This window comes from Mus musculus, chromosome 11, assembly GCF_000001635.26.
Source record: "Mus musculus strain C57BL/6J chromosome 11, GRCm38.p6 C57BL/6J".
Classification (NCBI taxonomy): Eukaryota; Metazoa; Chordata; class Mammalia; order Rodentia; family Muridae; genus Mus; species Mus musculus.
The window spans coordinates 120,825,493-120,839,120 of record NC_000077.6 but is presented as its reverse complement, the minus strand read 5'-3'; the positions used below and the strand labels follow the sequence as shown (position 1 = coordinate 120,839,120).

Below are 13,628 nucleotides of genomic sequence, written 5' to 3'. Positions count from 1 at the left end.
ACAGAGCAACATCTCCAGCAAGGAAAGTTAACTTTGAAATAAGCTTTTTAGTTGAGCCTTGTGGCAAAGGCTTTCAATTCCAGCGTGGGCTCTGTGGCAGAGGACTTGCCTACTGCGCCCCGCTACAGCTTCACCAGCTGTGTCTTCAAGCCCGGTAGCGAACCATAATATTTTCTTAACGTAGTCATTTGTACTATTTATTCTACTGAATAAGTGTTGTCGTGAGTCCAGTAGATGATGTTGCTTTGCCAACAGGAAAAGGCCAAACAAGCAGAAAATAGAGCTCATCTGCACGCCCAGTTTCAACCAGAATAGGCTGAAGATGCTTTTTAAAGTGGAATTTGTATTAAATATGTACACACTTTATTCTGACATCCCCAACAATATAGTATAGCAGCTGTTTATGTTAAGTTATATGGAGCCAGGAGGTGACTTAATCAGTGGCGTCTTTCAACACTTCTGTGAGGACTGGGGCGCATTTTAGTGCTGGGGAACGAGATGGCTGGGAGTCGAAGCCCAGTAGATGTTAGGGCGTGATTCTACTATGGTTTTAGCAACTGTGCGCCAGGAAATAGAGACAAAGATGAAACGCCTCACTCACCATAAATCACAATGCCACAGGATGTGTAGGTGAGCTTGTGTACAGCAGCCATACTGACCCCCTGACACACACACACACACACACACACACACACACACAAACACACCATCGTTTAGGCGTTTAGCACTGGGTCCTATACACATTTCACTTGGAAAGCTTCCCAAGAGGCCAGCGGCAGAATTGTCTCAACTGAGTTGAATGTATGACTGAGTGCACGGAAGCAAAGCTTTTGTAAAAATGCATGAGGAGTCTCTGAAGAGACCCAACACACTTCTACCTCATTTGTTATTGAGGACACAGGTCTCAGCTACCTTTCTGATGGAGGTGATACTCAGACATCCCAACATCAAAGAGAATATTTAAGGTCTATGAACATACATGTGTTTTCCTCTCAGGCCCATACTCTGCAGGGAAATAACTGAAGTGGGAGCCACAGGGGGCTGGGCTGGCGTTGTGACATCATCTATTAGCCGATTTGTAGTGTAGAGGTTTGTGTTACAGCAGTAACCCTGTACCCATTTTTGCCACACTCCAGCCAGTACTGAGTGAATCAGATGAAAGGTGAGAATCTTTTCTTTTTTATTTATTTATTTATTTATTTATTTATTACATGTAAGTACACTGTAGCTGTCTTCAGACCCTCCAGAAGAGGGAGTCAGATCTCATTACGGATGGTTGTGAGCCACCATGTGGTTGCTGGGATTTGAACTCCGGACCTTCGGAAGAGCAGTCGGGTGCTCTTACCCACTGAGCCATCTCACCAGCCCCGAGAATCTTTTCAACATGAGCGTTCTCCCCTGCCCCAACAAAATTGCCTCTTTCCTTTCTTTTAGCTTGAATTTGAACTTGGAATCCTCCTGCATCTCTGCCTCTCAGGGGTTAAAATTACAGTGTGAACTACCACACCCAGCCTCTTTTTGTTTTGAACTTAAACATTTCCTTTCTTTTTCTTTTTTTTTTTTTTTGTCCCTAGACAGGGTTTCTCTGTGTAGCCCTGGCTGTCCTGGAACTCACTTTGTAGACCAGGCTGGCCTCCAACTCAGAAATCCACCTACCTCTGCCTCCTGAGTGCTGGGATTAAAGGTGTGCGCCACCACCGCCCAGCAAACATTTCCTTTCTTTCTTCCTTCCTTTCTTTTTTCCTTTTCTGGAAATCACAGAGATCCTTCTGCCTCTGCCTCATGCTGGGATTAAAAGAATGTGCCACCACACTAGGCTTATCTTAAACATTTTCATTTTCTTTTTTCTTTTTCTTTTTTTTTTTTTTTTTTTTTTTTTTTTTGGTTTTTTGAGACAGGGTTTCTCTGTGTAGTCCTGTCTGTCCTGGAACTCGCTCTGTAGACCAGGCTGGCCTCGAACTCAGAAATCCGCCTGCCTCTGCTTCCCAAGTGCTGGGATTAAAGGCATGCACCACCACGCCCAGCTAACATTTTCATTTTCATGATGGTTTAGATTTTTAAAAAAGGATAGAGCCAGGCAGCAATGTCTCTGGCCTTGAATCCCAGCACTCAGGTGGCAGAGGCAGGTGGATTTCTGTGAGTTGGGTGCCAGCTCAGTCTTACAGAGCTGATTCCAGGCTGGTCAGAGTGAGTTCCAGGACAGCCAGGGCTACACAGAGAAAACCCTGTCTCGAAAAAACAAACAAACAAAAAAAACAAAAAAAGGGGGAAGGAGAAAGAAATGGATGACTCTTGAACATTGTCCTCTATCGACCATGTTTGTACACGCACACACACATATATACAGATCCATACAATAATACAATAATAGTGTTACTAATGACGATGATAACCTGATCATTGACATATAGGAGCTGGATGGATGGCTCAGTTGTTAAGTGCACTCACTGCTCTTGCAGAGGCTCTAGATTGGGTTTCCAGTACCTGTGTCTCAGCTGCCTGTCATTCCACTCTAGTTAGCAGGAGACACAACACCCTCTGGCCTACACAGCATCTGCATGCATGTGATGCATATAAACTCATGCAAAAACACATTACATTTTTAAATGTTTACTGTGTTTTTTTTTTTTTTTTTTTTTTTTTTTTTGGTTTTTCGAGACAGGGTTTCTCTGTATAGCCCTGGCTGTCCTGGAACTCACTTTGTAGACCAGGCTGGCCTCGAACTCAGAAATCCACCTGCCTCTGCCTCCCAAGGGCTGGGATTAAAGGCATGTGCCACCACGCCCGGCTAAATGTTTACATTTTAATTGATTAAAGAAAAAATTAATTCAAGCAAGGTCTGGCTGCTCATACCTGTAATCATAGCGTTTAGGAGATTGAGATGGTAGGATTTACATTACTAGAAGTCTAAGCCATCCTGGACAACATAGTGAGTTTCATTTAGGCCAGCTTGAACTACAGTGAGATCCTGGCTCAAAACCAATCAATTTAGCGTGTCAAGAAGGCAAGTGAAGAACCTGTAGTTTCCACCTTTGGAGAGAGCCTGATGCCCATGTTCCTCCTCTTGTCTACGTTGGTAATCCTACAACTTAACAAAGCAAGAAGGGGGACAAGCAGATTGTAAAGAGAAAGCACTTTCTGCCTTCCTCAGTCTCCTCAGCACCACTATGCCTGTCAGGAAGCACTCTTTATTCTAGCATTACACACGGGGTCTGCTCCCAGGAAAAGCCAGGCATGGTCACATGCACCTTTAATGCAAGTACTTGGAAAGCAAGGCAAAATGATCTCTGAGTTTGAGGCCAGACTGGTCTGCACAGGGTTTTCCAGGCAGCCAGAGCTATATAGGGAGACCCTATCTCCAAACAAAAACAACCAAAACCCAAACTCGTTAGAGTGAAGCTCCGTGACAGACTATTCATCTGATATTGTGGAAGGTCCCCGTTTATTGATTTATTTTATTTCATGTGTAAGAGTGTTTTGCCTGTATGAATGTGTATGATATGTTTGCCTGGTGCTTTCCAGAGTCAGAAGAGGGCATTGGATACCCCTGAGCTGGAGTTATGATGGTTTTATGGGTTAGTTATGAGTGTGTGGAATTGAACCTGGGTCCTGTGCAGAAGCAACGGGTACTGTTAGCCATTACTTTCACCCTGGAAGGCCCCAGTTTAACCCCCAACACTGCAAAACAAACCTGGCAACATACACTTATAATCCCAGTACTCAAGAGACTGAGGCAGGAGGATCACAAATTAGAGGCCAGCTTTGTCTACACAATGAGATCCTGTCTCAAAACAGGCAAACAAGAATATATTAAAAACTCATATCCAGAACATCTGAATTGACAATTTAGGGCTTGGGATAAATTGCTCAGTCGGTAGGGTGCCTACCTGCCCTAGCATTCCCAAAGCCCTGGGTTCAATCCCCAGTGTTACATAAAGGGAGAATGATGGTATACACCTATAATCCCAGCACTCAGGAGGCAAAGGCAGGAGGTTCAGAAGTTCAAAGTCACAAGTTTGAGGCCACCCTGGGATGCTTGGATTCAAGAAAAAAAGAAAACAAGAAAAGTTATTGAAATATTTGGACAGATACCTTACAAAATAGATAAATTGCTAGGAAGTTCTAGAAAGATGCACTCTGTTGTATGTAAATTACTCCTTAATAAAAATGACTTAAGAGGCCTGAGAGATGACTCACCACTTAGGGCACCTGCCTCTGAGCCTGACAACCTGAGTTCCATCTAGGGACCTACTCTATGAATGGAAACAACTCCTACAGGTTGTCTTGCAGCCTCCAGAGTGCATTCTGTGCACATGTGAACCCCTCCCCCAACACGCATGCATGTGTGCATACACACACACACACACATACACACACAGTACTACTACATTCTTTCTCTTTGGAGATCGGGGTCCATCAAAGACAAAATCAAGCCAAGACTAGGTAGGAAAAGCCTTATCCTGCCAAGTGTGTTATTTGAAAGCCACTTGAGATCCTTGAAGGATGCTTATAATTCTCATCAAGCCACTGGAGGCTGCTTAATTGTTCTCCTCTGTGGCATTTAGGGACACCAAGGGAGGCCATTATTGCTGACAAGCATGCCAGGAGCTTCAGCATCATGGGAGTTGTAGTAGACTCCAAGGGACAAATCCAGTAGAGGAGCCTGACCCCCACCCCCACCCCCAATAGCTTTACTGAAAGTCTGCTATGGATATTCAGTGTGAAGAAACAGAACCTAAAAAAAAAAAAAAAAAACGTTTAAAACAAACAAACAAACAAAAAACCCAGGGTATAAAGCAATTGACTTCCTAGATTGCGGGGCAGGTACCTGGCCCCGAGGTGTGTTCCCTTCCCATTCAGGCCCAGACACTGCACCTGGGGCACTGCCAGGAAAACTTTATTGCAAGGTGGTAGCAGCCACTTCAATTTTGCTGTTCCTAAAATGGTGGCTCTTACAGCTTCTTCAGAAAAGGCCTGGAGTGTGGGTGGGGCTGCTTGCCTTTCTGAGCCCCTTCACAGTTTGGCTCTGCTTCTCTCTCCTGCTAAGTAGATGATGCAGTCTTCCTTGTTCTTCTCTTCCAGGCCATACACCCCTTTTCCTTTTCTTAAAGAGTTGGCTGGGCCTCCCGGCACCATGGTAACAGCAGTGGTGACAGTAGTTGTCTTGTATCCTTCCTAAATCGAAGGGGATTAGGCTAAAGTTCTAAATGTGATGATTGCTGTGTGCTTCTCAATGGGACCTTTATCAAGCTAAGCGTTTCTCCTAGCAGGGGCTGGAGTTCAGTGCTGGAGTGTGTGCTTAGCATGCACAAAGCCTTGAGGTCTATGCCCAGAACTGTAAAAAAGTACTTTATATCCCTGATTTATACATACGTGTCCTCACAGACAGGCCTTAAACTTTGCCCAGTACTTTATCTCTGCTGAAGTGAGCACGGAGAAGCAGCAGCAGGCCTGGTGTGGGGCCAGCCTTGAGGGGCAGCCGTGAGCTTGACATTGCGGCAGTGTGCTTAGAACTGATTTGGTTTGCTTTGCCTGTATTTGTTTTACGGTTTAGTGTGTGTGTGTGTGTGTGTGTGTGTGTGTGTGTGTGTGTGCGCATGTGTCTGGGGGCAGGGCATGTGTATCCCACTCATCTACATAGAAGTCAGATGACAATTACTTTAGTTCTCTCCTTCCATCTTTGCATGGCTCTTGAGATTACCTCAGGTTGCAAGTTTGTACAGAAAGCACTCTGTTTCACCTACGGCGAGATTTTCCAACCCCATTGTTTGATTTGTTTCGAGACAGGGTTTCTCTGTGTAGCCCTGGCTATCCTGGAACTCACTTTGTAGACCAGGCTGGCCTTGAACTCAGAAATCCGCCTGCCTCTGCCTCCCAAGTGCTGGAACTAAAGGCGTGCGCCACCACTGTCCAGCTGATCTGCCTGCTTTTACTGGAACTAAAAGCCCACAAGTGTAGTCTGTTTTTGGATTTTTGAGATAAGGCCTCACTATCTAACTCATGCTGAACATGTACTCAGGGTCTGCTTCTGCCTCCTATGTTCTACAGTTACAGGTGTGGGCCATCAGGCCGGCTCTTAGTGGTCTTCTAGTTTTATGGATAATTTGGAGAAGATAGATTTGACTATGTCCTAAAATTCTCAATTCTCTTTTTTTTTTTTTTTTCCTTCCAGACAGGGTTTCTCTGTGTAGCCCTGGCTGTCCTGGAACTCACTTTGTAGACCAGGCTGGTCTCGAAATCAGAAATCTGCCTGCCTCTGCCTCCCGTGTGCTGGGATTAAAGGTGTGCCGTACCACTTCTGGCCTCTCCCTGCTTTAGAGGTTCCTACTAGAGGGTCTAGTTGTAAGCCAGACTCTCTAGTAGAGGGTCTATATAGAGCCAGAATCCCCTAGTGTAGTAGCACATGCCTTTAGTCTCAGCACTCAGGATCTCTGTAAACACAACTGCCTGGTCTGCACATTGAGTTCCAGGACAGCCAGGCCTACACAGAGAGACCCCGTCTCAAAACAAGCAAGCAAACAAACAAGCCCAAACTAGAATTATCCCTTCACATTTAAGAACCTGTGCTGTATACCTACAGTGCCTGGAAAGTTGTGTTTATAATTCAGAACAAAGATACAGAAGAGTTTGGGCTGAGTCTGACCCCAGGTAAATAGTGCCACCCTTCATCCTTCCCCTTGAAGACTGTATACCCTGGGGTCTGCAGTGGTGGAGCTTTGGTGTGTGTGTGTATGTGTGTGTGCCCTCCACACACATCAGGCACTACTTGCCTCCTGACTTCCTCAGCCAAGGCGCCATGGGCTAGCTCTCAGGTCACAATTGCTGGGAACCCTGGCAGCAGTTCTTCAGTAAAACTTCCCATTCAAGCTCAGGATTAGGAAATGTGGCCTTCCCAATTAAACTTCAGAACTAATCAGTGTAGTAGGGCAAAGGCCATGTCCTGTCAGTCCTGACATTGAGAACTGGAGGTAAGAGATTGGTTGGGTACTTAGGAGAAACAATGTTCTCTGGGAATGTGCATTGTGGCACCAACTTTCATCTAAAACGGAAAGCCAATTAACAGGCTAATAGGATGCTTTATTCTATTACTGAGGGTATAAATTTGCAAAGTTCATGTCACTTTGTATCTGGGCCTGAACCCCCTCACTGAATATCTGGGGACCCCTCATATGACAGGCCCAGTGCAGCTGCCTAGAGTGGAATGCAGGAGGAGGTGCAAGTGGAACATCTGGAACACCAGCAGGTGTCACAACCAGGAAGTGTCCTAGTGACCAGAGAGACCCTCCTCACCAGCCAGAGTGGCTTGCCCGTGCTCTCCTGAGGACAATGGCCTCAGGCCTTAAGCACAGAGAACATGGAAGCATTGTGTGTTCCTAAACCACTATGGACAGAACTCAAGAAGGTCTAGGGGAAGAGTGGGAGGATCAGGCCTGCCAGGAGCACCTGTGCATAGTCTCATGTTAATTCCTGACTGATCAACACAGTGGCCCAGGCTGGGAATCCCAGGGCCTCCCCTCTCCTTGAAGTGAGTAAGGCCCTATAGCTTTCCTGTCTGTCTTGGAAACATCTGTCATGAGCACTCAGTGGTGTGGATGGAGCTGAAGGCAACTGAGGTAGGAGGGTGGCCTTCAGCCCTGAGCCCCACATGCACTGCTCTCGGGAGGAACCTCACCTCAGAGTATACACTGGCACGGCATTCTACAGTACTGATCCTGCATCCCTATCCCAGAGAAGCATAGCACTGGGTTATGTCTACCCTCATCCAACCTGAGTACCCCTCTCCTAGCCCAGCAAGACCTTTTTGTTCGGGAGCCTGATGCCCTGTGGACCCAAGAGGTGCAGAGCATTAGTCAGGTGGAGCTGGCCTACTGGTCTTCCTGAAGTTCTTACCCACCTTTCAGTCTGGGGGAGAAGGTCTCCTGTCCTTCACAGAGGATGCTGAAGCTGAGAACTGACAGAGGTAGCCAGGGCATTGTGTTGAGCTGTGTGGCTCCCACCAGGAACCAGAGCACCCCCTGTGGCTCTGGCCCTGGCCTCAGCCCACATCTGAGTGAGTGAGTGAGTGCACCCTTCCAGCATGCGCTGCAGGCATGCCATCCTCTGCCTCTGTTTCCCGGGGGCACGGAAAGCAGCTCATGGAGTCCAAAGGGTCATGGGTCGAACCTCCAGAGAGTGATTTCAGAGGAGGCCTTTGACCTGGCCAGCCGCCCGTGATGTCTTGAGCAAGCTGGGCAGCCTGTGTCAGCGTGGCCAGCGGCCTCTCCCCATAAGGCCACACTGGTAGATGTGGGCAACATTGCCTCACTCGCTGTCCTAGGCCAGGACGACAGAGAACAGCTAAGGTACAGCAGCCTCTGAGGGGCCACGGTGAGGTGAGATGCAGATAATGAGGGGCTGGCTACCCACAGTAGCCATCGGTGAGGGCCTAACAGCCTCTCACCAGCCTTGACCTGCTCTGCCACAGTCGAGGTCCGTTCTGCCACATAGCGTGAGATGCTCAGGAGCCTGCCTGGAACCTCAAGTTGGTAGGCAGAGCCTGCAAAAGTTCCTCTGTCATGAGTTTTACCTAGAAGCTAGCCAAACACAAGGTGGCCACCCCCAAAGAACATCTAATAGAGCAACACACCGTCTGAACACACACAGGAGTCTACGTGCGGAGAACAGGAACGATGCAAATCCGGAGGCAGCTTCCCAGCTTCCCAAGCAACTGAGACTCCTGCTACATCCCTGGGCCTCCCCTGCCTCTCTCCCCTTTTGCCCACACTGTTGTCTGTGTCTCCTAGAGAACGTATCCAGAGGCAAGCCAGTTCTGAGGCCACCTCACAGTTTGGCTCCTCCTGCAGCTATCACCCCTGTCAGAGGCAGAATTAGAGTTAGGCCAGGTAACTGCACAGGCAAGTACCTGTTGGACACAGCCTCTCTCTGTCTGCTCACGATACAGATGTCTTGATGTAGGCAGAACAGCCAGAAAGAGACATAACAGGTCCATCCAGTGTCCTCAGCTGCCAAAGTCATCTTCAGGAGGGATGGTGGGACCCAACCACTGAGGGCTCCCTCTCTGAACCCCGTGGCAGTGGACACTTGCTGAAGTCCTTGCTTTTCTGCTGTGATACAGCTCTAGAGAACATGGTATCCAAGAGGCCTGAGGATGGAGCCCAAGCTGCTAGCCATGCAGCTTTGGGTGCCCCAAGGTGACGGTGAGGAGTGAGGTAGCATCTGATTACTGAGAGCAAAGGCTCCTTTAGGGAAATGCATGAGGCAGGGGGTGGTACAGGCCACACTGAAGGCTTGGACTCTGGTAGCCTTGGAGAGTCTGAAGGGCCAGAAGTGTAATACGACCTAATTGATAAGCATGACAGAAAAAGGAGCTCAGGGTATAAACGCCAAGAAAACTAGGTGCACACACGATCCCGTGGGCATAGAGAGATCTCAGTGAAGGCTGCTTAACCCACAGAGACAGGGTTGACTGAGCAGGCAAGCCTAAGATGGGACAGAAAGGTCTTGACTGCTGTGCCTAGGGCCACAATGTGAACTGAGCCTTGAGCTGTAGCCAGGGCCAGGGCAAGCCCTCCTCAGCTCCAAGGCAGCTCCTAGAGACCTCACTGAGTCCAGTCCTTTGCAAAGCCACATCAAGGTATCCATAGAGTTGGGAGGTCACACCATATCCTGGAGCCAAGCAGCTGGGATAGTAGCTCTGAAGGTGACTTGTGGACCTAGGAATTTCAGAAGCAAGACAGGGGAGGCTCAGAAAGCATTACCCTTGATAGTCAGACACTTTAGTGTAGATGAGAGCCAGGCCCATCTCCAAACACAGACAGCACCCCTCCCCAGACTCCAGGATCAAGTGTTGAGTGAAGACATGCCAAGGCTCTGCAGTAACCCACACATGGAGCCACAAGACTCCAATACCTCTACCTCCATTAAGAGCCACAGGGACTGAAATATCTTACAGACACAGAACTTTCCACAGGTCAGGTGCTGGGCAGAGGCAGCTCAGTCGGAGACTGATGTTCAGGAGTATTTGGCTGACAATGTCCTAGACAGCTGTTTGTCCTGACTTCTCCCTGGTGCCTACTACTCAAGAGCCCAGGTGACAAAAGAGAGTGCCAGATAGGGAGAGTGGGCAGTTACTGGTCAGACCTCAGGTCAGCACAGGTGAGAACCAAACCTCTAGTCCAGGGACTCAGGCCCCAGGCAGGCTTCAGATACCTAGTGTCATGCCTCCCTCCCGGCTACATAGTAGTGGGCTGGGGCCCCCTGCCCTGAAAGCCACAGGGGGGACTGTCTAAAGAGGGGCCAGGAACAGAAACCAAAGGCCACAAAGCAGAGTGTCCGGTTCTTCCTCTGACCAGACCTACTCAGGAACAGTTCAAGTACATGTGTCTAGCTCTCAGTGCCTGTTAGAAGCTACTTGTCTGACAGTGGTCTGAGTGACAGCTCCATTGTGACCACCCCACTTGTTGGACCGGGCTAGTTCCTTCCTTGGCCTTTGCCCCTGCCTGTGCCAGGTGGGCAGCGAGAGGATCTAGCATGAAGCCCTTTCTGTGATTCCTGCCCCTTCACGATGATTTCTGGAAGACTTAGAGGGGGAAGAGCCATGTGATATAGCAGCTGATGTCTGGGAGAGAGATGGGGTGGGAACATCTGTGTAAGAGAAGGGTGGTCTGGGTCTGGAGAGCCACACTCAGCTAGCAGGAGTCCTCAGGGTCCAGGATGGCTCCCGAGTCAGACAGCAGAGCCTGCTCCAGCAGGAGCTACAGCAGAAATGGCCCTAATGAGGTTGCTGGTTCTAAATGTTTCAAAAAGTCTCATCAGAAAGCTGGACATAGTATCACATACTTGTAACTCAGTTCTCACCAGGCTGAAGCAGGAGGATTGCCATGAGTTTGACGCCAGCCTGGATTACAAAGCAAGACCCTGACTTAATGGAGACAGACACAAAGAGAAAGAGATTCCTGCATAGTCTCGGGATAGCAAAATAGAAATAAACAGGATGGGAAGCAGGGAGGAGGGCAGCTCACTTCCCTGGAGCCCATGCGAGCACTCAGGCTCCATGCCCACGGCACTCTGTGGCTGTGACGACTCTTACCCTAGTCAGTGCCCGTTCAGTGTGTTCCAGGTCCATGGGAGTCACAGAGCAGTGGACCGACAGACAGACATGCACATCTCCTCCCAGGTTGCCTCATGCACATAAGGCAGCTGAGTTAAGGCTGGCAAGCAGTGGGGCTGTGTCCCCAGGATACCAGAGTCAGCTGTAAAGAGAGAGCGTGGGGTGCGTGCACTTCATCCCTGCACTTGGGAGGCAGAGGCAGGCATGTCTCTAATTTCAAACAGTTTGCATAGTGAGTTCCAAGTAAAACCAGAAGCTTCCTGTCTGCTGGGCCAGGCTGCCAGGGAGGAAGGACAGGTCTGTGTGTCCCCGAGGGAAACGAAATGGTTTTAGAAAAGATATACATTTTTAGTGTCAAAGACTCAAAGGACAGAAAAGCTCAAAAGACAAAGATAGCCATCTACAAAGCTAGAAATGGCTTACTAGCAGGCATTTACCCATTACGTCTGGGTTCTAGCAGCAGCCGCAGCCACAGCAGCAGTAAAATGACCACTTAGACCATGGTTCAAGTGGACACTGGCAGGGCTGCTCTAGGCTTTAACCTGTACCCGTGTGGAGTACAGCTTGCCAGACAGTCCTTGGCCTGTCTCTGTTAGGGATGTAAGTGGTCAGAAGCGTTCATGAACACTCCCTGTTATACTCAAGCCCCAGGGACAGGACGAGGAAGGACTGAACTCTCAATGGGGTAGCCTGGCTTGAATGGGAGGGGGGGCCACCTGCTACCGCCGCCACCCCCCCCCCCCCAGCCCTTAGGAAACAGTCACAGCATCTCAGGGTGTTTTGGTTTTTGCTTTCTTTTGTTTCCATAGCCCAGATTTCTGTGTGCTAGGGGAGAGGCAGGCCTAGGATCAGTTGAAAATATGTGAAGCCCATGCCCACACACACCTCTTGCACCCTAGTCAGGACCCAACACAGTTGCTGCCACTGGCTAGTGCTAGGTCACTATGGAGGGCCTGCTGGCCTGTATAGGCTCTCACAAAGAAAAACAGAATATGAGTCCCTACAGGTTGTTATGACATGACCAACTCTGAGCACATACCCTTCCCATGTTCCTAACCTACATCTTTTTCTACTTCTTGCCTGTAGAGTGTCCAGCACCTTCAAGACCCAGCTGTTTCCAAAAGGTCAACCGGAGCCCTGTCCCCATACAAAAGGCCTTTGCTGTCAAAGGGCTAAAGATGGAAGCTCAGCCAAAAGCCACACCCCCCAGACCCAGCAAGTCTCACCCAGCTAAACCTACAAACTGCCAGCAGCAGCGGCCCTCTAGGATCCGCAACTACAACCTCAAGGACTAAGTCTCAGCCTCCTGCAGGAGACTGCACAGGGGCTCCACCTTGTACGTGGGGCCTGTGGTTATACAAGTTGGGAGTGAGAATACACATGGTATACAGGTGGGTTGTGAGCACAGGACAGCATCCCAAATGATGGCCTTTCTGATGCTAAAGAGCAATTAAAGCCTCCTCCATCTGTTTGGCCTGTGAAGTTGTCTGTCTTGTCCTACTTGGGGAATGCAGGCTGGATCCTGGGCTGGCCTCTGCCCCCTGCCTGTCACCACCCACAGCCACTGTGCACTCGCCCTGTCGGTGACACTGTCCTCCAGAGCCTGGTGGGCAGAATAGAGTGGCCACCTGCAAAGTATGTCCCCAAGGAACACTGTATGAGAGGTCCTCCCGGGAGCATGGGCCTGGCCACCCAGAGGCCCAGTCTCGGAACCAGACCCATCTGCCTACTGAAAACCTCATGAGACCTGCCTGACCACTTCCTGTCCATAGCATGACTTAAAGAGGCCCATGGCCTTAGCCTTGCTGGGTATCAGACACACAGGGCTGCAGGGTCCAGGCAGCTCCCAGGTCCAGGTTGTTGTGTGTCCTTGACTAATCATGTGACTCTTGCAGCTTCATTTTTGCATCTCTGTGTGTAAAATCCTGACAGTGATTCCAGGCTGGCTGGCTCACATGGTGGGCCATCACAACATTACAGGGAAGCCCACACTCAGTAATGTGGTCTTGGATGCCAGTTGAATAACTCAGGCCTAGGTAGCAGACATCTGCAGATCACTCCTGCTGTGGGTCTGTAGTAGGTAGCTCTCAAGGTGCATATGCAAAGAGAGAGCCATAGGATGCTTTTACAAGAGCCCACCTAGGTACACTGTGCTGTTTTCACGACTGGCAGGGGCCATGGCAGGCCATCCTGACGTGGCTCTCTCATATCCACATCTGGCAATCCACTTTGTTTGTCACGTGTTTCTGAGATGTAGCCATGCAACTTCCTTTGGTGAAAAGATGATCAGAGAAGTTTGCTCTGCCCTCAGCATCCTGCTCTGTGCACGGCCCAGACTCTGCATCCCTGGGTTACATCTCCTCCAGCTGAGACCCTGACAGCTGCAGAGGGCAGAGCTCTGCTGACCACTTAGGGTTGGCCAGCAGCCTGGCCAGTGAGAAGGCAAACATGACCTATCTCAAGGCACCAGGAGCTGGGGTGGGACTGCTCTGGCTAGTATGTGTACAGGCCTTTTGTA

At 49.3% G+C, this 13,628-nt stretch overlaps 1 protein-coding gene across 11 annotated transcripts in view; it reads left to right on the top strand.

Annotated features, from left to right (window-relative positions):
• Ccdc57 (coiled-coil domain containing 57) overlaps positions 1–12,592 on the top strand; it is a 106,398-nt gene extending 93,806 nt beyond the window's left edge. For 8 of the 11 annotated variants that reach the window (XR_001780052.2, XR_003949508.1, XR_388531.2 and 5 more), the window contains one exon: positions 12,197–12,592. Coding sequence is in view for 5 of the 11 variants with exons in the window: in XM_030246322.1 (XP_030102182.1) it covers positions 12,197–12,405 (209 nt within the window). In the remaining 6 variants the exon portion in view is untranslated. The remainder of the gene's footprint in view (positions 1–12,196) is intronic. The other 3 variants (XR_001780053.2, XR_001780051.2, NM_027745.1) reach the window with 2 other exon arrangements.
• Positions 12,593–13,628: the final 1,036 nt, after the last annotated feature.